This window comes from Poecilia latipinna, unplaced genomic scaffold (assembly GCF_001443285.1).
Source record: "Poecilia latipinna isolate Pla-1442-1.1 unplaced genomic scaffold, P_latipinna-1.0 Scaffold863, whole genome shotgun sequence".
Classification (NCBI taxonomy): Eukaryota; Metazoa; Chordata; class Actinopteri; order Cyprinodontiformes; family Poeciliidae; genus Poecilia; species Poecilia latipinna.
The window spans coordinates 11,964-34,782 of record NW_015113479.1 but is presented as its reverse complement, the minus strand read 5'-3'; the positions used below and the strand labels follow the sequence as shown (position 1 = coordinate 34,782).

Here is a 22,819-nt window from a genome sequence, read left to right as displayed (position 1 = left end):
TTTCTGATTCTCTTTTTGATGTAAAATGTAAAAAAAAAAAAACATGCAGCGTGAAGTTCCCTCTGCACTTCTCTCCGTTTTTAAGGTAGTGAGGAAACATGCAGTTTTAAAGAAGTCAAAATCAAATAAAATTATGAAAATCAGACTCATAACTGACTATTTTTTTAGGAGTAAAATTACAACATTCACTTCTGACAGTTATTTGCAAAACTACTCGCACTACATTTTCTTTTCCTTGCAAACTGCTATAGATTTTATTGGGATTTCATGTGATGAGCCGCCCAAAGGTCATGAGCTTTGCTAAAATGTAAAACAGAAATTGAAATATTAAAAAAAGATTGAAATCTGAATAGTGTGGCATGCATTTATACGCGACCACCAAAGATCAGCTATTTTTAGACAGATTTCTGTTAGCTTTCTATATCCATATTGTAAATTTTCTTTTGCTCATTCTTCTTTTTAAAAATTTGAATTTAGGACTGGACTTCATTTCTGCTTATTACTATTTTGTTTGCTTATAGTTAATGAAACTATGACATTTAAAATGAAAATATTACATCTGATCATTAATAAAACATGTTTAAAACATAAATGCAAAGTTTGTATAATACCTGCTTATAGGTTATTTCCAAAAGTTTCTTTTAACCTGACAAACGAGACTCATCAGGACACATATTCAAATTTACTGAATATGACTGATTAATATGTAAATAAACAGAAACTCAGCTGTCGTTTGACAGCTGAACACAAAGCAGCTTGAATGATGGACAACCCAAACAGCACAAATAAAATGAATGACTTAACAGAATTCATGTGGAGAAACGACATAGGGTTCGGACTTAAGCGACTGTTTGAACTCCTCTGTACAGACGACGCCGACGCCGGGGAATATAAAAAATCCCACAAATCTTCACGGCGAAGACAGAGGGAGGCGGCCAGCAGCCAGAGGGAGAAGGAGGAGGCAGCCAAGAGGCAGTGGGGGGGGCATCGCAGCTCCGTGTCTTCTCACTCCAGCGGTGACGAGGTATCACTCCACGCTGCTTTCGTGGTGGTTTTGGATAAAGCTTGTGCTATGGGCAGACTGTGAGCTGTTGTGGTTCTGCTCCGAAAGGGGGAGGAGCCTGTTCTGACCGGCCTTGCCCCCCCGCCCGCGCTGCTGGAGCCCCCGAAGGCTCAGGCCCCGCCCCGGAGCTTCAGTGAGACCACAGAGCCAGAGGGGGACCCTAAGACTGGAAACACCTGCAACGCCCTTTCAGGTAAACCACACACTCACACACACACCACCTGTTATCCTTCTGACAACGTCCGCTAACTCCGTTGCCGCCGGCAATCAGGTGCTTTCTCAGGTGTGTCCAACATCTTCAGTTTCTGGGGAGAGAGTCGAGGAGGCGGTCAGTACCAGGAGGTGCCCAGCTGCAGCCTGGCCTCCCCGCCGCCTCTCAACACGCCGCTGCACAGCCTGAGCCGCCAGCAGCGCAGCCAGCTGGACGCGCGTCTGGACCTGCTGCAGAAACAGCTCAACAGGTCAGTTTGCTTTGGCTTCGTCCAGAAACCTTTACAAGACCACAAATTACCAAGTTCATCCTTAAAGGGGCAGTATTGTGTAAAATTGACTTTTTTTTTAGCTTTCCATGATGTTATAATGTTATTCCCTCATAAAAAAAAGAACCTCGAGTGTTGCACCGATTCTTTCATGCATGTTTGAGAAATCCTTTAATCTCCATGGCAACCACTGAGCTGTGCACAACGCCTGGGTAGACCTAGCTCCGCCTTCAAGGACAAAGCTCCTCCTCTGAGCTGCTGTGAGCTCGGTGAGCTTCCTAGTGTTAGTCGACCTGCTTCCAGTTGTCGTTATTTCTATTGGATTCCATTTGTGAAGTTACACAGCTATCTATAGATTGGAGCTAAATATAGAGTTTCAGGCCAAATATTTCACTTTTTGGCCTAAAACTTTCAAACATATTTTGTTTGAAAGTGTGACATTTATAAATGGGTAAATAATATGTTTACAGTATGACTCTGAAAAATAAACCCCAAATATTTGAAGTTAATTTTTGACATTACATTAAGCACCCCCATCACTTCATCACTATATTGCCAGTAATTTTCTCACCCATGGAAGTCCAATTATGTTATAGAACTGACAATTTGGTGGAAATGTGTCCCTCTCTGTGGACAGGTTGGAGAGCCGCATGTCAGCGGACATCGGTGTGATCATGCAGCTCCTGCAGAGGCAGATGGCCCTTGTTCCTCCTGCATACAGTGCCGTTTCATCACCTCCTCAGGTAACCACACCGTCACCATGTCAACATGTGGCTGGTCCACAAAGGAGTTTCAGTTCTTTCAGTTTCGTAAAGAGAGAAATCATACCAGATGTTTGTGCTCTGCAGCCCTCACCTTACCCTGGTTCTGGACCAGGAGACAGAGCAGCTCCTGACACAATGGCTTCTCTATCACAGGTGAGGCTTTTTTTATTACTTTTAAAATAATCACAGATTATTGGGAATGCTGTTTTGATGACTGTCCCATAAAGTCGGTGAACATGAGTGAAAAGTTTGTTCTCTGAATGACTATTTCAGAACTTTGGTGATGTTCAACAGAGCATGTACAGCTCTGACCAATACAGCGGTCCTAAACCGTTCACACACAGGTCTGATTGCAGCGCATTTATGTTGTAGTATGAACAACCATGAAAAGATTCCAACAAAAGAAGAAAAAAAATCAGAATTGAGCTTTTGTGTGAACAGAGCCTCTCTCTACATCAGTTACAAGTAGAGAGAACATCAAATATCAGATAATCTGAAGTCTGGGCTGAGATGATTTTATGTGAAGTTTTGATTGAAAGGTTAGGGTGGAAGCACCGGTACATGTTGGCTAAACTTCCAACTTCCATTTCCTATTCTGAAACAAAAAGCCAAGTTTAAAGAAATGTTTAATAAACAAGGAGCCGAGCATTCAAGCAAAGATTCTGCAAGACTGGTTCAGACTTGGACTTAGACTTGAGCTTAGTTTATTGTCCTTGCACAAAGACACAACTGTGAATTTGGCAATGAAATGATGTTGCTTGGCTACTGGAGTACACAGAAAAAATACTGACAAACCATAAGTGTCACTATAAATACATATAGATATATAAAAATGTTACTGGTGCAGGTTACTGGTCATTGCTTGGCTACTCAAAGACATTTCGTTGCCAAATTCACTGTTGTATCTTTGCTCAATAACAAGTTAGTAAGTCTAAACCCTTCTATTAGACCCTTTGCTTTGATGCTGATTTCCTCATTCTTAATACTTGGATTTTTAAGAAAGTTTCTGAACTAGAGCTAGGAGCTGGTCAAGGAGCGTACTACAGCTGCAAGTCAAAAGTTTATGGTATATAAGACACAATGTCACAAATTAGACCATAGTTACTTCCTGGTGAACTTGAACGACTGTCTTGTTTGACATCAGTGCATGTAACTCTATCCTAACTGATTCCAAGGCCTTACACTTTGCAGTATTGTAATAACATTCAGAGTTTTTTCCTTTCAGATCTTGGACTCGCAGAACTTTGAAGACTTTTCAGCCAAGCCTCTTGACTCTGTGCAGCCCCAGGACTCGTCTCTGATCCCCGCCAACCAGGATCAGCCTGAGCCCTCTGCCCTGGGCAGCCTGGGGCAGCATGTGGAGCTGGAGCTCCAGCTTGGCAGCATGGCTGGAGCCATGGCTGCAGGGACTGCTGCAGATGCGGAGACAAGTATAGCAGGAGGATTGGATTTTCCGTCAGTGGAACCGAACCCGGCTGCAGGGACAGAGGCGTCGCCTTTGGACGCTGAGACCCAAAGAAGGCTTTCACTTCAAGAACCACAGACACCTCTGGATTCACGGACACCACAGAGACACGGCTCTGACCCGGGGGGAAGCTAAGAGAATGGGGGAGGAAAAGGGGAGAAGAGAAGTATCCATTGTTCCATACGGAGGCACCAGCTGGATCGACCACCTAAACCCTTTCAGGCGCTCACTACTCACCTTTTTGGACAGAGTAAAGCCATGATAGGGATCAAGGGAAGTATTGAACCTCTCCCTCTGCCACAGTCTTTGTCTTTGAGTCTCCTCTCAAGAAACATCCTGAGCTTTCTAAGCTTCAGAGCGGTAAAACCTTTAACCAAAACCACAAGCTGAACAGAGGCGACCTCTGTCTCTAACCCGATCAGTCCGGTATGGAAACTCTCAGTCAATCGCTAAGGATAACGCTTTTTCTCAGTCATTCTGAAAAGACAACTAAGTTATAGAAGAATCCCTTTACTGCTGTGTCCAGTGTTGGATGACTGCAGAGAACAAGACAACATTGGACAAAATAATGACAAACAAAAAAGTAGCCATTTTACGTCTTGCACTGAAAACCTTGATACGATGATTATTATTTCTATATATGTCCGAGGCGCTTCCGATAAACTCACTGACTGGTTGTTGAATTGTAGTGTTAGCTGGCCTAACAGGAATCCTGCTGTCCCATTCTGTCATTGGTTCCGTCCCCTTGATGTCCTGCCCTCTGCCCCCCAAGAGGTGGAGTTAATGTTCTAATTTATACTCTGATTGTGAGCACACTGGATTGGCTGGTCCACACCTCAGGGGGTGGGAACTGGAGGGTTACAAGCCATGAATTCTCTTGAAGAACATATCAGCTGCCCTATCGTAAACGTTGTACCCACTTGCTAGAGAGCTGAACACGTGTGGCATTCTTGGGTTGTGTCAGTAACAGGTAAACTGGCAAACTTACGCGGTTTCCATAAGAGCAGTATACCAAAAGAGCTCCCTAAAGACTTCATCAAGCAACTCCATGAGCTTCTGTATGAGCTGTGACCTTAACAGGGTCACCTGATCATCACCATACGAAAAGTGACGAAGTCAGCAGCGATTTCTGACACCCGGTTAAAAGCTCATGCATAGAGGAATTCTAGTTTATCATTGTTGAATTTGCTACCTCAGATTTTATTGCTCTTTACTTTTTTGTTTTCACCTCAAGCACGCAAGCCCTGAATATTTCTACCTTGTACATAAGTAAGTATACGAGTTTGCCAGTTTACAACGACCAGCCGAATGCGCCATTATTCAATGTACAGTACAATATGCAAACACTGGCTAGAAGAAGACGATTGCGTGTGCTGTACTGCTGTGTGTGGGCTCGGGTCCAGTCGCAGGCTTTCGGTGTGCGTTTGTTTTCGTCTCATGCAGAGTTTAGCGTGTTTGCTTCAACACATGGTAGAGGCTCACTGGATTCTCATGTTGGGTATTTTTTCCCCCCAGACAAAGACAGATGAATGATGCCTTGTTGAAAAAGGCAAATGGAAGGTTTGCTATGTGAAATACAAACCCCTTACAATGTTGCTTTACAGAACACATGTCTCGGTTACAGTGGTTTGCCTGCTTTGGCACCATTTTACATGACTGGGTTGAGAGGTGTGGTCAAGATCTGCCTGCTGCTTTTTCCCTCGTTTTGCATCCCTATAATAAGATACCACTTACTTTATTTTGGAGCCTAATATTCTTGGGCATGCACCCTATTTTTACATAGGGTGCTTTACATACAAAGTGAAAGTTTTCACAAATCACAAGTATGCTTTAAATAATCTATAATTTGTGTAGAATATTCCATTCCTTGCTTATGGGGAACTGGTTGTTAAGGTAACACAGTCAGAAATGAACAGCAGTAACTTTGGTTATTTAGCCTGTCGTAAGATAAACTTTTAAACTAAATATCTAGTTAGCAAGCCAAATTAGCGAAACATTTTGCACACAAGTAAAATATTTAGCTCAAAGCCAAATATTCACCTTAAAACTAAATATTTAGCTCCAAACTATTTAATTTTAAGCTAGCAAGCTAAATATTTAGCTTCAAACTAAATTCTTTGTTAGTGAGCTAAATATTTAGTTTGTAGCTAAATACATAGCTCAGAGCTAATACGCAAATCCACTTGCCGATTTAGTTTGCTTATTAAATACTTAGGTTGAAATGGTGACATTTATAAATGAATAACATGGTGAAAATATGACTTTGAAATATGAACCCCCATGTTTTTCCTCTGATGACAGGCTAAATAATCAAAAATAATTACTGTTCATTTTTGACTGTGTAACTCTACAGATTCTAATTTTTACCTGCTTGCTAAGTCCATACACTGCAGTTTCAGGTTTTCTCTTTTGAAGTCTTTTGAAATCCAGAGAAACCTTTAAAATACTCCCCTTTAATGTTTTCACTAATACAGCAGCTGTTTCATAAAACTCAAAGTGGGTTTTAAAGAATCTCTGTTCATAGAGGTGATGAAACTCATTAAAAACTGGGTAGTTCAGCACTAATGGCAACCCCAGAAAGTTTATGCTGGATTTAGTGCATGCTAATGGCTAATATCTAACCAGTTATTTTCTCATAGTTCTAAGAAATCACTTGTATGTGATCTGTCACTTTTTCGCGATTTCTTTTCCTGACTTTGTATCCAGAACGCTCTAACATAAACTTTAAATGTGAAGGGAATTGCTCTTTTTAAAGAAGCAAGTGTTGTAAACTAGCCTGACAAGAATTCTGTGTTGACACAGGAGAGCAACATCAGGACTACTTCCTTTTTTCTTTAAAATCAGTCTCGGCAACTATTGACCTTTTGCAACTACGTCAAAGTATCACATTGAGGAGAATTACAAACAGTGGGAGTATTGAACTGTGATTTTTTTTTCTCAAGTTAAGTTAATTTATCTTTTGAAGCAGCACACCTAGTTGGGCCTCATAGAGAGTGTTATTTACAAAAGTTGAATATCTAGCTTAGAAACAGACTCATATCTTCTCCCTCCTGACGTGTTTATTGATTTGATAAAAACGCAGACTTTGCCTGAATTCACGCCACATACCACTATGTCATAAACTGCATTTCCCCTTACACCAGACTGTACAAAAAGTTTAGATGCTAACAAGTTTCTTTGGACATGGTAGGCTACCTGATGGTGGAGCATTCTCTTCACGCTTACTAAACGTTAGACACATACCTTCTTCAAAATGCAATATTAGACAACATCTTACTAATATTACCTCATCTTTATGAAGTATATAAATGTTAATCTTCTTACCTCGTAAAAAGTGTTCACTGCAAATTCACAGATGAACTGAGGGCTGCCAGTCCTTATGGTTGATGTCTATTACCAATATTAAGAAAGGAAAAATTCTAAAACTTATTAACCCTTTTGACTCGTTATATCCTCTCTTATGCCCGGATTTAGAAAATGCTGGGCGCAAAGACTGAGATCACACAGAGATAACAGCGTCACAATAATCAGCATTTATTCAAGACAGATGCATACTATGACCAGACAAACATCACATAACATCAGAAACCTCAGAGCACAAACAACACATGAATTTACCTGAGAGAGAAAGACAAAAGATGGAAACGACAAACAAAAAGCAAAGACGTCTTTGGAGAAGTTGCAAAGAGCAAAATCTAATTTGTTACTTCTGTGTAGAAAGTTTTATAGTAAAGGCGTATTCTTGTCTTTTAATTTATTCAAATAAGGCGTATCTTTGCTCATCCAACCAGGAGCTGTCTCTGACCCTCTCTAAAGTTAGAAACTCCCTGCAATTTGTTTCCAAGATCAAAGGCCATTTGTCCCCTTTGTCTAAATAAAGTGGAAGCAGAGACTCTCCTCTACTGGCCTGGACTCCTGCTTTTTTATGGCTTTTCACAGATCAGTGTAAAAGCTGGAACTTCTCCTGATTGTTTTCCCACACAGACAAAGGGCAGATCAAAAAGATCTTAGCAAACAATGTGCTGTAACTATAGGTAGAATAAAGGTCAATAGGGCAGAATAAGTTATTAATTTTAAAACTATAATTAGGCTATTTCAATCAAGACATGTTAAGTTTTAAAACTAGCATATTCTATATTTATTTTCTTAACACCAGGCTATTTTATCAGGCTACCAACTGTCTGTTTTGACTATGTTTACAGGAATTAACAAGCTCATAGGTTGTTTGACATCCGTCATGGTGGAGTGAGTCACTTTCTGAACAGGATGACGTCACGTGCAAAAGGTCAATATCACTAACCTTCATACCTGGGCACCAGAAGAAGCCACCGGAGGACAGTACCTGCATACACAAACTTTAATATTGTGAGATGTTGCTTCACCTCTAAGAACCCCATCTTGATAAACTTTAAAATCTTAAACTATTTTACAGGTTTATATAAAACATAATTTGCATGACATGTTCTGGCATTTTGATACTAGGTGTTTAGGATGGTCCAGTTTAGCTAATGCTAAATCCATCGGCATTAGCTTGTGGAATAAGCTATTTTCTACTTTCTACATTTCTGCTGCAGGTATAACCACTCAACAGAACCCCCAAAAGACTGTATTGTCCCTTTAAAACATTCTTTTAAATCCGTTATGACCCCCTTTTTGAATTCGAAACAAAAAGTCTAGATGCTAACAAGGTTTAGTAAAAGTGAAAAACTATCACCGGAGCATCAGACGTTGATCATGTCATATTTTGGGTGAAGTCTAGGCGTTTATCCAGACACATCAACTTTGTGTTGGGGATTACATGAGATATTTAAAATAAAATGCTAACTTTTGAGTTCTTAGGATGAAGGAAAATAAACACCTATCTCATCACCGAATTGTCTTCCCTGATCTAAAATCCCACAGATGAAACTTCTGCTGCTGTAATATGCTGAAGAGTGAAGTGAAGGTGTTGGCGAAGTGCAATAGTCCTTTAAACAGTCCTGACCTGTAGCAGCTTGAGTACGTCTGGAAGAGGAAGAAGAAGAAAAGAAAGTTCTGCACTTTATGTTATTGTGCACAGCGCACATGTTTTAATGAAGACTCAGGAATGTGTCAGTCATGTCATGGGTGCCCGTTTTCCTTTGTCCAACAACTCAAAATCAACCAATCAAGAGACTTTAACAGAACTCATTGTTGGCAGAATTCCCCTTTAACGAAGTATTGAGAAGTTGTTACTCTGCTGTTTGTCTAAGTTATTTAATTTATTTGTTGTGGTACATATATTTGGTTTGCATGTGAATTATGGATGAAATCATTTTGTCTCGGCTGTATGAAGAACTGGAGGACCTGAATGTTCTTCATGGAACCCGTTAGGCGCTATACGTTCTCGTTACTCTGTTCATGTTGCTGAAATGTATACATACGCACCATAATTCTCTATATATAATCAATACTGATGAACAGAGGTGATTGATGTGCATATTATTTAATGTTAATATTACGGAATCACTTTGTGAACACCTGTGAGAGCCATTTCCCTAAAGGTCGTCGTCCACGGCCACTTGTGTGCAGCTCGTGTTGCGCTTTGTATCAGACCACTTTAGTATTGAACCAAAGCAAGGGAATGCTGTAACCAACCATCACTGCTGACATTTTAAACCCACACCTGACTCAGCTGAAGGAGTAAACAAAAATGCATGGGACAATTTGAACGCAGAGGTCGTAATGACTAGACAAGACATGATGAGGAAGATGAGTGAGAATCTGAAGGCTCCGGTGTGGAAACTGACTCTAGGTTCTGGTATGTAAATCTGAATGAACACATCATGGAAGCTCAAAGCTGTCCAAATCTGACTTATTACTACTGAAGCTAGCTGCTTGATGCTGACTGGTTTACTTTGCTAACACACTCTTCACCATCACCTCATGTACGTTAGCGCTTACGGTGTTTATTATTTCAATGCGGTCATGGTAAATAAAAACTACGCCTTGTTGGGCTCAAAAGGTTTTTGATGCATCAGGACAAAATAATCATCTGTTTTTTTTTTATCAAATTCTAAAATGATTTAAGCCTAACCTTAGATGTAATTCTACACTGGTATGAAAAAGAAAACTAGTTGTAAAAAAAAGTCCACCCCAGATTTAACATCTTGTTGTGGAGTTTTTGGTCCTTGTGTTGTGTACTGTCATCTGCCCAAAGATTTTTTTTTTTCAAAAGATTTATGGTTTATTCAGTTTATCTTTGCAGTTTATCTTTTATTTTTATTTTTTTTTTGTAGATTCATAAAAAATTGTGCAGTCTGACTTTGAGCTGAATCTTTGCCCATTGTTGGACTGTCAGTGTCTTAAATCTTTATCCATTTAGGAACAATGGTTGTAAAATGTAATAGCAAATCATGCATTCAAAGAACACTTTTAATCAAAGTGCTACACAGGGAGGAAATGGAAAACTTAACATGATGAGAACACAACAAAATCAATAAAGCAGATTATTTTTTTTAGAAAACTATTACGATGACTAGAATAATTACAATAAAAACATTGAGTCAGCATTTAAAATCTGAATCGTCCTTACTACACAGTGGTGTGAAGATCATCTTTCCCCCGTTGGACAGATTTTCTAACGTCATCGCTGATGTCTTTCTGACTTGGCATTGTGTTCAGAACAGAAAAACTGCCGAACTGCTGCTTTTACTGAAGACATCACTGTCTGATGATCAATTAAACAAGGGCTTTGGACAACAGGACTTTTTTAAAAGTGTCACTTAGTTTTTCATTTTTTAAGAGTTTATGTAAACAATACAGACACTTTATTATGTCCTGATACAATAAAACCCTTTTACTCTAAATAGTATACTTTTTCCCATGACTGCACCATTATTCTGCCATGACATGGAGTTCAGTGCATATGATTAAGTGTATGGAAATGTTTTTAAACACAGATTCTGCTCCCACGTAACTGTAGCTTTCATTTCGTTTAATGTTCAATAAGTCACCTAGTGGCCTGAAACGTGTATATATTCTCTCTGACCTCCAAACTAGAATGTGGTCGTTTTCCTCTCATCAGGCCTAGAACATGCATGTTTGGAATGCATATTACCACAATGGAATATAATATAAGTAATAATAATAGATGCTGATCATTCAGCCTACAGAACACTTCTTACACACTTCTTACCCTCTTGGCTCTTCCGTCCCGCTGAGCTTTAATTTTCAGCTCCGTTTGACTTTTTATGAGTTCTGACAGGTTCAGGTCCTGTTTGTGTACATATTTTGATCACTTCAGTGGGGGTGGGGTGGAGGTTGAGGGCTGGAGTTTTATGGGGTGGGGGGTAGGGGGGTACACAGCCCTGGATCTGCTTTGTCTATTTTTGCCTGTACATACCGATTTCTATTGTAAAAAATTCAGCGGCGCTCATATAGCCGGCACTATGCAGAAACTATGAAGAAGAAGAAAAAAAAAATCCTTTGGCATGCTCTGAAATGCAGAATATATTAGGAGAAAATGTAGTAAAGAAATCTTTTCTCTAATTTCTTATAAAGAATTACCTTAATTAAAACAAAACAAAAAAAAACAAAGGGCGTCTGTGGTGGATGTTGATGATGAGGGTCGGAGCGATGAAGCTGAAGACTTTTCTTATTGTGCACCTTTTTGATTGCATGCTGCACTGAGAATCATCCGGCGATATGAAGGGTTGACGCGCAAAACGGCTCGTCCTTGCTGTATGCTTGCAGACTGAGTGTAGAGTGAAAAAAACTAAAATCTTCCAGGTTGTGGGAGAGTCATATTTATATATACACAAATACAAAGAGAAAGGGAAAAAAAAAAAACTTCTGAAACAATGTTATATAGTATCTTTGGTTTTCCCGAGCAGGATCTGCTGTAGGTGGATGGATGGATGGGCTGCGCGGTTCCTCCAACATGCAGGTGTGCCTGATTCCCTCTTGGCTGTGTGGAAAAGTCGAAAATATTCCAAACAACGCTGGCCCACTTCTTCCTCTCCTTTTATAGCATGTGGGTTGTTCAAATCTGTTAGCAATATCAAATTTTAACATGATGAGGAGGTGAAATGTCCCCTGGTAATTTAATACAGAGCGTTTTTTTGTTGTTGTTTTTTTATTCATGCACACTCCTCTACAGCCCCTGGAATATTGTCTAACCACTGAATGATGCTGGGCTGGTCCATGGAGGGCTTCCACAAAGTAAATGATTTATGTGAACAAGTGAAGAAAGTCGAAGGGGAAAACTGTGATACTCCAGGTTCTGATTGTGCGATAGCATTATTAACAGTTGAACTTTCTAAGATTAAAAAAAAAAAAAAAAACTTTCATTAAACCTCTTTTAAAGCAAATTTGTCCTTTTTGAGTGTTTTTGTATTATTTAATGGATGTTTAGCTTTTAGTTCATTTTAATTTTGAAGGACCAGTTATCACTGTTTGGTGTTCAAACCTGCACAGGGTGGAGATGGGCACCGCCCCACAGCAAGATGGCGTAGACAATTGATGCACGTAGATCATATGAAAGAGTATTAAGGCTATTGTAGATTTTTAAAAAATGAAAGAAGGAAAAGTAAATTCTGCCAAAATATCTTAAAATTTCTAGAGAAGACAGGAGAAATTCTTAGTTTGAAAATTTACTAGAAAAAAACTGACATTTTTCAGATTAAACTCAGAAATATTCTAAAAAAACAACAAAAAAGATGAAAATTTCTGAGTTTCAAAAGTTGAAATTTTTTTTACCGTTGAAACATTAAAAAATGTTAAAAATGTTTAACAATTATAATCTTTTGGTTAAATCCAACAGATTGCTTTGCCCCTTAGAGAAAATTTAATTAGAGGTTAGTCAGACAATTCTGTAACACTCTTAAAAAATTCGTTCCATTTTTTTCATAGTATCAAAGGACTGCACAGTAGCACCAATCTAATTTATACCCCTCATTATGTTGAACTAACTCAAAAAGATGATCAGACATAGAAGACTGACTGTCCGGTTTAATAAAGAAATATGTACCTTAAAGCACGAATCTATAAATCTAGAAAATACGTATTTTCCGCACTACAAGGCACACCTTCAATGAATGGCCTATTTTAAAACTTTTTTCAGATATAAGGCGCACCGCATTATAAGGCGCATAGAATAGACGCTACAGTAGAGGCTGGAGTTACGCTATGCATCCACTAGATGGAGCTGCACAAAAATGAATATCAACAAAACAGTCCAACCCCAGTCAGCGAGGAGAGTCTTCCGCGACTGGGCCGGGGCGTGGCCGGACGATGGTCACCCTTCTCCGTTAGCGCACAGCATGTTCGTGAAGAATGTGGTGCTAAATGACCTGGAGAAGACCTGATTATCAGGCCAGTAGGTAGATAGGTCAGTCAAACTTTAACAAACCAGTGTTCTGACAACTATCCCAGCATGCACCGCGGGCTTCTTCTACGGGCGAAAATGAAGTCGGCGGCTGCTTACCGTAGTTGCTAGACCTGTTGTGGCTCAATATTAGTCCATTTATAAGGCGCACCGGATTATAAGGCGCACTTTCGGTTTTTGAGGAAATTGAAGGTTTTTAGGTGCGCCTTATAGTGCGGAAAATACGGTACTAGAAGAGTCCTTCTTAATCTGGACAAATAGTACTTTGACTATTAAAAAATGAGTAATCCTAGGTTTCTTTTTCACAAGACAAATAATACAGATAATATAATCAGATCAGAAAATCCTTGATCTGTCAATCTGTCCATTTCTTCAGCTCTCAGCAGTGAAATCCTCTGTAAACAAAACTTATTCTGTTAAAATGAAAACTATGGCCATCCTTTCAAATGGTAACTAGCTCTACAGTAACTTAGGAAGTGTCAATATTTTGCCTTGATTCTACAGGTAAAGGTTTACCATATGAGGTGTAAGATCTGTCACAGGAAAACTACAAATCTGGTTGCAAACTAAAAAAATTGAGAGGCACTGACATGAAAAAGAAAAGTTTACTAAAATTCTTTTGCAATGTAAAACCCCCCATCTTATTAATTCACACAGAGTGGCGCAAAAATGTATTTCTGCTGTGCAAATTTCTTGTTTTTGGGTTTTTATCCCTCTGAGTGTCAGATAGTCAAACAAAATGTAATATCAGACAAAGATTACCAAACAAAAAGCAAAAACATATGGTCTCAACTCATGATTAGTCACCATCACATTGTGACGCTGAGCTATTAAAATGTCTCCTTGCTGCTACTTAATTCTTGAAGTTGTTTCGTTACATTTTAACTCGGCCATACAGATGTATTAAATGAGCCTGCTACCACAGATATCAGCGAAATATGCTGTCTCATCCTGAAATACTGATGTTTTTGTCATTCTCACCACTAGATGTCAGTATAGAATAACTTTAAAATTGGCCAATCTTCTTCACCTTCCCCAACTTTTATATCTTTATTTTAGTATCAGAGCTTTGACAGCATTGGCATGAGAAATAGCCAGACCCATTTCAGTTAACCTCAGACATGCTGTCTAGAATAATAAGAAAGTAACTGCATTGAATCCATATAATAAAAAGAGGAACTCCGCTGGTTTTATTTTATGCTTTGTTCCATGAAACAAATAACTTGGTTTCACAGCGAGCTGAAAACAGGAAAGCCTTTAGGTTTCCGCCATTCATCAGTGAGGTACAATATTGTCTCTGTTTACTGCGCTAGATGTAATTCCCTTCAACCCGGTTGACATTCCTGTGTCAGGGCGGGCTTAGGGCGTGTTCTTGGGCAGCGGCTGCTTCCAAAGGCGTTCCTCCCGGCGATTGGACCGGTACCGTCCCGTAAAAGGAGTCAAAGTTCTTCATTGTTCGCGAACGGTGTCTGTCAAAAGTCCATTTGGCAAGAAGGAAGAGATGACCTCGGACTCAGCAGCTGTGGCTGGACAGCAGTGTGGTCACTCAGAGTTGAATTGGGAAGTGATTGGACGAAACCGGAGCCATTCAGTGTACGGGTTTGTGATTGGAGGCGTAACGTTTCCGGGGCGGGGCGGCTGAGTCTGCGGGCCTGCAGTATGTGTGCACTCTCCGGGGTGGGCGGATCGTTAGCTGTGACAGCGACGCTTGGAGACTTCCTAACAAAGCTGTCAGAAAACAGACAACTAACGGTGAGTCCGACTCAAATATACAAACTAGTCTTTTTTCTTCGTGCCTGTGAGCACGCGCCGTTGGCGCGGAGTGGGAAGATCTCGCGCGGACAGCCGGACTGTTAACAGCAGTGAAATGACGGTGATTTTGTGCTGTGTGATCTCACAGCATGCATCGCAGCGGCTGTGGATGGGTGTAGGTTAGTGCTGCATTCGAGTGCTGCACGGAAACTTTTACTTTCTGACAGGCGCTGAACAAAGATGCTAAAGCAGAGGGCGAGCCCCGCCTAGCTCGGTGACTTTTTTGTAAAAGTGTCGCTTCTGATGGTCTTCACGGTTTTTCTTCCTCTCTCTCTGGATAGGAGATAGGCACGTTGGCCGAAATTCCCGACTTCAGTAGAAGCGGCAAAGTGAAGTTAGAGTACGAAGCAAAGTTGTGCAAGTTAGTAGCCAGTCTGTAAAAACAGGCGATTCTTTACACTCAGTGAGGAGGAATTCTGACATGAAAAGTTAAATTTTGCGTGATATGGCGTTGCTAAACAGATACAGTAGTTCCACGTGCGTTCTGTAGTTTGTGCTGTGGTGTCTGAAGAGATGCGTTCACTATTGTCCGAATTGTAATCATTGGCAGCTTTTTGTGCCACACCAGTAGCGGTTCCTAAATCGTGGGCAAGCTCCTCCTCCTTCAACTCACCATGTACATATCTACTCCACAAATAAACCAATAGAAAGTCGTTTTATTACGCTAATTATTGACATTTTACTAAGTAGACTTATAATGAGTGATATTGATATTCCGTTAATATTTCTTTCAGAAAACTTTCCCACATACAGAGTAGAGATTTCACAAATCAAAAACTGTTTCAAAACATCTGTGATTGATGTAGAATAAATAAGTGCTGGTTTTACGAGTTTATGTATTGTCCTTTTCACACTTGTACCAATTTAGGGGTTTCAAGATGTTAGTATTAACCGATTAACTAAATGCATGAATAAATATGCCCAAAACATTAAAAAAAATTCTTATGTGTTCATGTAGCCAAAAATGCTGTCTACTAGTCTGACCTATAACCCCAAATGCATCAGAGGTGTTGTACATAAAAACAACAATGGTGGATTACATGTTCATAATTGCGATACAAAACCTCATTCGTCCAACATGACATGAAGAAGAAGGTTGACTTTGCACTTTTGTCTTTGTTCGCCATTCTTGTTTTTTGTCGTGTTTAACGCTAACCTCATGTGGTCGTTTTATGTGCGCGTCCTGCACTCCGTGTTTAGCGCCACTTGCAGCTCTGGGGGAGGAGTTAAAAAAAGCATTTTGGGCCATATTGCATTTCTGTGTTGATTAAAATATTTCTGGAAACACCCCCGTGTGGACACGAGTGGTTTTGAAAACGTTTTAGAAAAAAATGTTCTCGTGTGGGCGAGGCCTAAATGAGTCAACTTTCACATGTTTGAACGGGTAAAATTCAGTTCATTCTGATGAATGATGCTTTCTTTTGAATGAGCTCCTGTGACAGTCTTCTTCTGCATGGAGTGGTAATCTCTACTCAGTGGTGACTCCTACTGTGTGGAAAGGGAACTACAGCGAGTCAGCCAAACAAAAACATGGAAAGGGTGGATCGACTGAAAAGCAAAATGTATTCTCATTGTTTGGACATAAAAAAAAATTCAAAAAGCCATTGTAACTTCATTTCTCTTAGCCTCATGGTTTCTCTTTATTTTGCTAGTTATCTAGCTGTTAGACCTTAGTTCTGTCCAGCTTAAAACTGGTCAGATTCCACCTGCGGGACGGCACCGCTGCACTCATCTAAAGGAATTGATCTAAAGAGGAATTACAGCAGAGAGGATTGCCCTCCCTCCCCGCCCTGCCATCCAGATTACTCCCCCAATCCTCCAGCAGCCAGATTACAGATGAGGAAATAAGAGGTGGGACTGATGTGAGGCTGGGAATTCATTATGGACCCGGTCCAGTCACATCCCTAAATCACTTTGATGCTCGCACTAATGCAACTCAATCGCAGCAATCAGGTTTTTAGACCCGGCTGGGCTTCCATCGGTGACAAACCCCAGAGTTACCAGTGAACAGCAGCAGCAGAGTGTTTGTACGAAATCCAAACTGAAAGTGGAAAAGAAGCAGCTTGGATTAAACCCGTTAGTCCCAGGTTGTCACTGCTCCTATTTTGAAAGGGATGCACATCAGTATCAGGATTGTACTGCCGTTGATGAACGCTGAAGATATTTTCAACGTGATAAAAACAAGCAGCAGCAGCAAAACCCAGGTTCAATGTTTTCATGTTGTATTGGAAAGATCAGAACTTTGCCTTTTGGCAAGTTGAGAAAATTCCTGGAAAATATTCAAATGCACTGTGTGTATATACATAGCATTTTTTTAAAATATTCACACCCCTTGAAGTTTTTGTAGGATTCACCAGGGCCAACGTAGCTCTTGATATAGCTCTTCACTTCCTTGTGATGCTCCACCAAATTTCTGAATGGATTTGACTTGATGATTTTCCCTGCTTAAGCTGCAGGTTTTCCTACCACACTTTCTCCTTCCACCTAACTTTTTATTTTGAGTTGGAAGTATTTTTCAGTGAATGAGCCAATTAATGTGACACCTTGAGGACCCGATATTTAACATTTTTACTTCTGTCTGAAACACTGATTTTTTTTCATTATTAAAAGACAAAACAATAAACCATCAAAATGACAATAAGATAAAGGCTTGAAATATTTAACGCGTCTGATGAATCTATATAAATGTTATATTGGTCTCAGTAACACATGGTGTTGGATGCATCATGATATGGGGACGCTTTGAGATGCCGGCTGATGGAAATATTCTGTAAAAGAAAATGTTGGAAATCATGAATCCTTTTAACTCCGCTTCAGTTTCTACCCTGGTTCATGTTGGAAAATCACATCCAATCCTAATAAACTCCATTTAAATGTGATAAAATCCAACCCAATTCAGCTGGTTTGAATACTGTTAACAGAATCCACAAGTCATGTGGGATATTTACATTACAATTCAGTTTTTATTTTATTTATTTTTGCTGCTGTTTGACTCTTTACGTTTATGAGTCAATGTTCCCGACTCACTCTGCTGTTAACACCAACCAAACACCTGCTGTGGTTATTATTTTGGCTTCTATGGAAACTGCTCTGCATGACCATGACCAATGCAACATGCAAAACCAGATTCTGAAGTTTTCCTGTCAGTGTCCTAATTAAAGCAAGCCTGCCTTTGCATAAGGCCTCCCGATAAGGCACAACACGCCCACATCCATCCCAAAACGAGTTAATCTTCAAACAGGCCAGGAGTTTGATAATTCTTTTTGCAAGCCATAAATAAAGGCAAAAATACATGCACCGGTCAAAGGTCGCTTCTTTGCCTAGTGACTTATTGGTGAATTTGGATCCCAACAGATGTGGATGAAAAAAATAATAATAAAAAATTTGGAAATTCCTAGAATCTCAACCATTGTGTGAAGCTAAACCAGATCAGGAGAACCTGTTCACCCGCATTCAGTCCGCAGGTGTCACCATGGTAACACCTGCATGCACGTGTGCCTGCGACTTACACTGCAGAGATGAATGGTTCATCCTTAATGGGACAAATTAGCCTTAATGCTAGCCTTTGTGTTGGGGAGTAATGAGCCTGTGGGCTTGTCGCGGCTCGTTGTCATGGTGAACTGGTTTCCTAATTCCTGAGAAGCGCTCTGGCTTGGGTTCACACACTCGGCCTCCCGTACCGAAGAACTGGCAGCTTTTTGGTTGTCGTAAAATAAGAGAAGTCCAGAAATGGATGAAAAAATCCACACAGAAAGCGTTCAAAGAAAATAATTCAGTGTGAAACTGAGTGAACCCAGCTCTGTAACTGTGTTACTCACTGGAATCAAAGCAGCAGCTGACATTTGACCCCACCGCCAAGTCTTAGTTAAAGTTTTACTTGGGTTTAAGACTCACTGTGTTTCATAAAAAAATCAGTTTGTTAAATCAGACTTACATCAGTATAGCAATTGTATTTCTATCTACTTCCTGCTTTCGGTGGATTTATTAATGTTCTGTTTTTTTTTTTTAATCTGTTTTTTAGTAAGCAGCCCAGGGCAGACTTGGTGTTCTCTTCCAGGAAGTCCAGAGAAATAAATGAAAAAGGCTTTAAAGGGAAGGATATTAAGATACAGACGTCACGTCTTTGGATAAGATTTGTTGGTTTTCGTCCGACATGTGTTCCCACTTTTATGATTTAACGCATCAAAAGAAAATCTAATGTCATCTGGTGCTGATCAGGCCGAAAAAATAAAGTAACCGTATAACTTAGATAAATGTTTCATCATGAGGTTAGTTATTTTTATTAAACTAATAATGTATAGGTACAGAAGCTAAAGCTAAGAGGCAGTCAGTGTCAGGACCAGATGGAAGGAGAGTTCTTCCATGTTTACATTTCTATAGGTCTGTTGTTTTTCACACTCGGAACTGTGGTAGGTCATAGTGGGAAGACGACCCACAGAGGAACTGTAACAAAAAGAATAAAAGACAGTGTGTAGTCCATGCGTTTCTGTCAGGAGAGGGGTTATACGAGTTTAAAACTTAAGACAGATTTCTGGATGCAAATATTTTCTGGAGCACAGCAACTGGTTGTGAGGTTCATAAAACTGAGTCTTCAGGAGGGAAGTAAGACTGGTAGGAAGGGGAGTCTACTGAGGAAAGGTGTGAGGAAGTATTTAAACAAATAATAAGGTTCCCAGAGTTACTTTAGAGAGATTCTGAATTGTTCCCCGGCTGTGGAAAGTCAATGTACTGACCTGAGGTAACCTCACCCTCCTTAAGTTCGCAGACTTCCTGTCGTCTGCAGGTTCATGCTGCTTTCAGGGTCGTCCTCGCTGCAGCAGGATGCTCCCTTCAAGGACAGCAGGAGGCTTCCTCCCGGCCTCTGTCTAGGAACTGGGAAGCTCAGGAAATCCACCATTGATTAGTTTCTCAGAGGGCAGCTCAGTCTGACGAGGTCTGTTCTCCTCCTCACTGAATCAACAGAATCAGAAACCTAAAACAGATAACACCTGTGTGTTTGCTGCTCAGTTGTTCTGCAGTGTGCTCCTTTGGATATTAGTAGGGCTGCACCGATTGCAGCTTTCTGACTGATTGCCGATGTCATGCAGAAAACTGCAATCAGTGCAGCAGTTACAAGGTATTATTATGCATTTAGAAGTGTCCTGTTAAATGTTAAATGATCAGTATTTGGACAATCAATTGAGCAAAAATAACTTTTGGACTTCAGGAAGCCCACAGCGGGTCTGTTGTCTATCCAGACCTCTCAGTCTTGTCACTGGTGATGAACTGGGTCCAGTTTTATTGGAGCTCATTGACTGTGATTTAATTAGAGAGGCTGTGTGGGCCAGAGCTCAGCCCAGGAACGGCATATCTGACCGGAGCTGATCAGCATGCAGCAGCGATGTGGCAAATAGCTCCGGTGTGGCCGCTCATGTTCCATTACTGGGATCTTTGGAGTGACACTCACACAGCAGGAGAAATTTCACTGTTTACATTAAGTTAGCTAAATTATGAAGCTGTTTTTTGTTTTTTTTTAACTGTTGGTCTTGTCGATGCTTCTGTTGTTTTTTTAGTATCTCTGTGGGTTTCTGGAGTGACAAGTTCAAAACACAGAAATGGTGCAGGAGTATAGAAAATGATTCAGACATGGGTTAGAACAAGGAGTGCAAGAGTTGTTAAACCATATCCCGGATTTGTTTGTGTGCCAACTTTTTTTTCCTTCCACTCAACTTTCCATAGATATGCTTTATACAACCGGTATCTGAAGCGTTTAGTCTGTAGTTTCCCTGTTAGAGCTGCGTAGTGGACCACGTGTTGCTTCAGTCCATGTCGATAGATAGGGGAGGAGTAGAGTTTGGTTTGTCACTATGTCCCTTCCAATCAGCTGTGAAGGGAACCGATTAATTACAGGAGGCTCTGGTGCTGTTTTTCTGTTTTACCAGTTTTACACAAAAATGACCACAGAAATTTCCACAACAAAGCTCAAAAAAAACAAAAAAAAAAACAAAGCTTGCTGAAAAAAGGTTTGAGAAAGGTTTTGAACATTTTAAAGGTGACAGAAAGACATGCTGCCCTCATTTTCTTCAATAAGGAAACAAGGTTCACTAATCACTTGGTCTGGTTTCACTTCTGTGCTTTCAGCCAATAGTTGATCACTACTGATCCTGTTGTCAGGCTGGAAGCCGTAAGATGTTGAACACACATTTAGAGCAGCGATTGCTTGGAGAATCCCCCACTTTAACAAACACAACCATTATCTGATGTGTGGCATCTCTTTACCTTCTGACAGACCGTCTGACCTTTGACACTCATATTGACTGTCAAACATAAGTCGAGTCTTCAGAATGCGCTTACTTTTTTTTTATATGAGTATGAGTGTGAGACGTGAAATAAAGTAATTTCTTAATGTCAGGAGTAGGGTTGTTACAAAACAAAGACTTAAAACTACCAATACAAAGAAAAATAGAACCTTTTTTTGAAGGCATAGATAGGTTTTTTCTAGTTAAAAACAAAAATATTGATTACAATAAGACAATATTTTAACCTCCTTAATTAGGGCAAATCTATCCTGACCTTTGCCTGCCTGTGCAATTCTGCTTGAGACGTAAAAGGTGGTGGGGGTCTAACAAAAAAGAGGGTAAATACTACTGTAAGAGCAGGAAAGGAGAGGGCAACAGAGCGAGTGGTACAGTACAGGATATTTAAGGGAAAATAATAATATGGGAACACGGAGGAAAAGAGGGGTAAAAACAGTAGTTTCTCGGACAAAATGGGAAACTTGACAGGTATGGCACTAATGCATCGGTGTTGTCTGACCCATCTCTAGTGAAAATGATTTTGACACGAATACGTGTCTTTGAATAATTTATTTTTCTAGTATCTATTATATCAAAATATCAGTTATTTTGACAACCTAACTAAGGACTGCCTTGAAGTGTGTTGTCTATGAAGTAACCTTCATCATTTGGTCAGTTCTCTGAATATGCCTGACCCTCTCAATGTGTGTGGTGTTGATAGGTAAACACTTGATGTGTTTGCATTAGGAGGATGGGGGGAGTTGGGAGTGAGATTTGGTATCAACAGCTGATTGAATTGTGATTGTGAATGAAATGATGGAGGGATGCGGAGCGGAGAGGAAGGATGGGTCGGTACAGAGTGAACCGTCCGCTGTAATCCCCTGTGGCAGCAGCTGGACCTGTGTGTCAGCAGCCAGGCTTTACCGCAGCCAATCAGCCTGCAGGGAATTACACACCAGGACAGGCAGCTGGACATCACACACAGGGATGTATAGGTAGGCTTATGGATGCTTTAAACATCAACATAAAAAAAAAAAATATATATATATATCTTTCACATCTGCTCACGAATAGCCAAAATCCACAAATACTTGATAACCTCACTTAAAAACACCTGGAAGTGCTTATTCTTATATTTTAAATACCTCATATACCTGGATGTCCTTTAACACAGTGGAACCACTGCTGCAGAGGGAGTCTCATGTCTCCACTCTTTGGAATACAGCCAATCAGTGCCGAGGGGAAAAAATGGCACTCCTGGATTGGCTGCTTTGCAATATTGTGCTAAGTAGCATTACACCAACATATTTCAGCTTCCTAAGCTGCGTTTTCTTTTGAATTTGTGCTGTATGAAAAAAATAAGCTAATAGGCAAACTTTCCATGAATAGTTTGCAGTTATGTTCCAAAGAAAAATCTGTGACCTGTAGGGAGTCATTTATCCAAATTCTTTTATGATTGACATTAACATCCTGCATTTAGTCTACCTATAACAGGTTTCTGCTGAAACCTGTGTTTCTGCTGTGACTGCTAAATCTTTCTCCTTTATTAGAACTCACAAACATTTATCCTCTCCAGACTGTTCACTTCAAAATGCAAACAGCTGATTTGAAAACG

General features: G+C 40.1%; 1 protein-coding gene across 1 annotated transcript in view; it reads left to right on the top strand.

Moving 5' to 3' along the window:
* kcnh2b (potassium voltage-gated channel, subfamily H (eag-related), member 2b) overlaps positions 1 to 5,852 on the top strand; it is a 254,225-nt gene extending 248,373 nt beyond the window's left edge. Inside the window, exons 18-23 of the mRNA XM_015048160.1 lie at positions 870 to 1,024; positions 1,112 to 1,256; positions 1,335 to 1,524; positions 2,180 to 2,285; positions 2,391 to 2,459; positions 3,532 to 5,852. Coding sequence (XP_014903646.1) covers positions 870 to 1,024; positions 1,112 to 1,256; positions 1,335 to 1,524; positions 2,180 to 2,285; positions 2,391 to 2,459; positions 3,532 to 3,906 — 1,040 coding nt within the window. The 3' untranslated portion in view covers positions 3,907 to 5,852. The remainder of the gene's footprint in view (positions 1 to 869; positions 1,025 to 1,111; positions 1,257 to 1,334; positions 1,525 to 2,179; positions 2,286 to 2,390; positions 2,460 to 3,531) is intronic.
* The last annotated feature ends 16,967 nt before the right edge of the window (positions 5,853 to 22,819 follow it).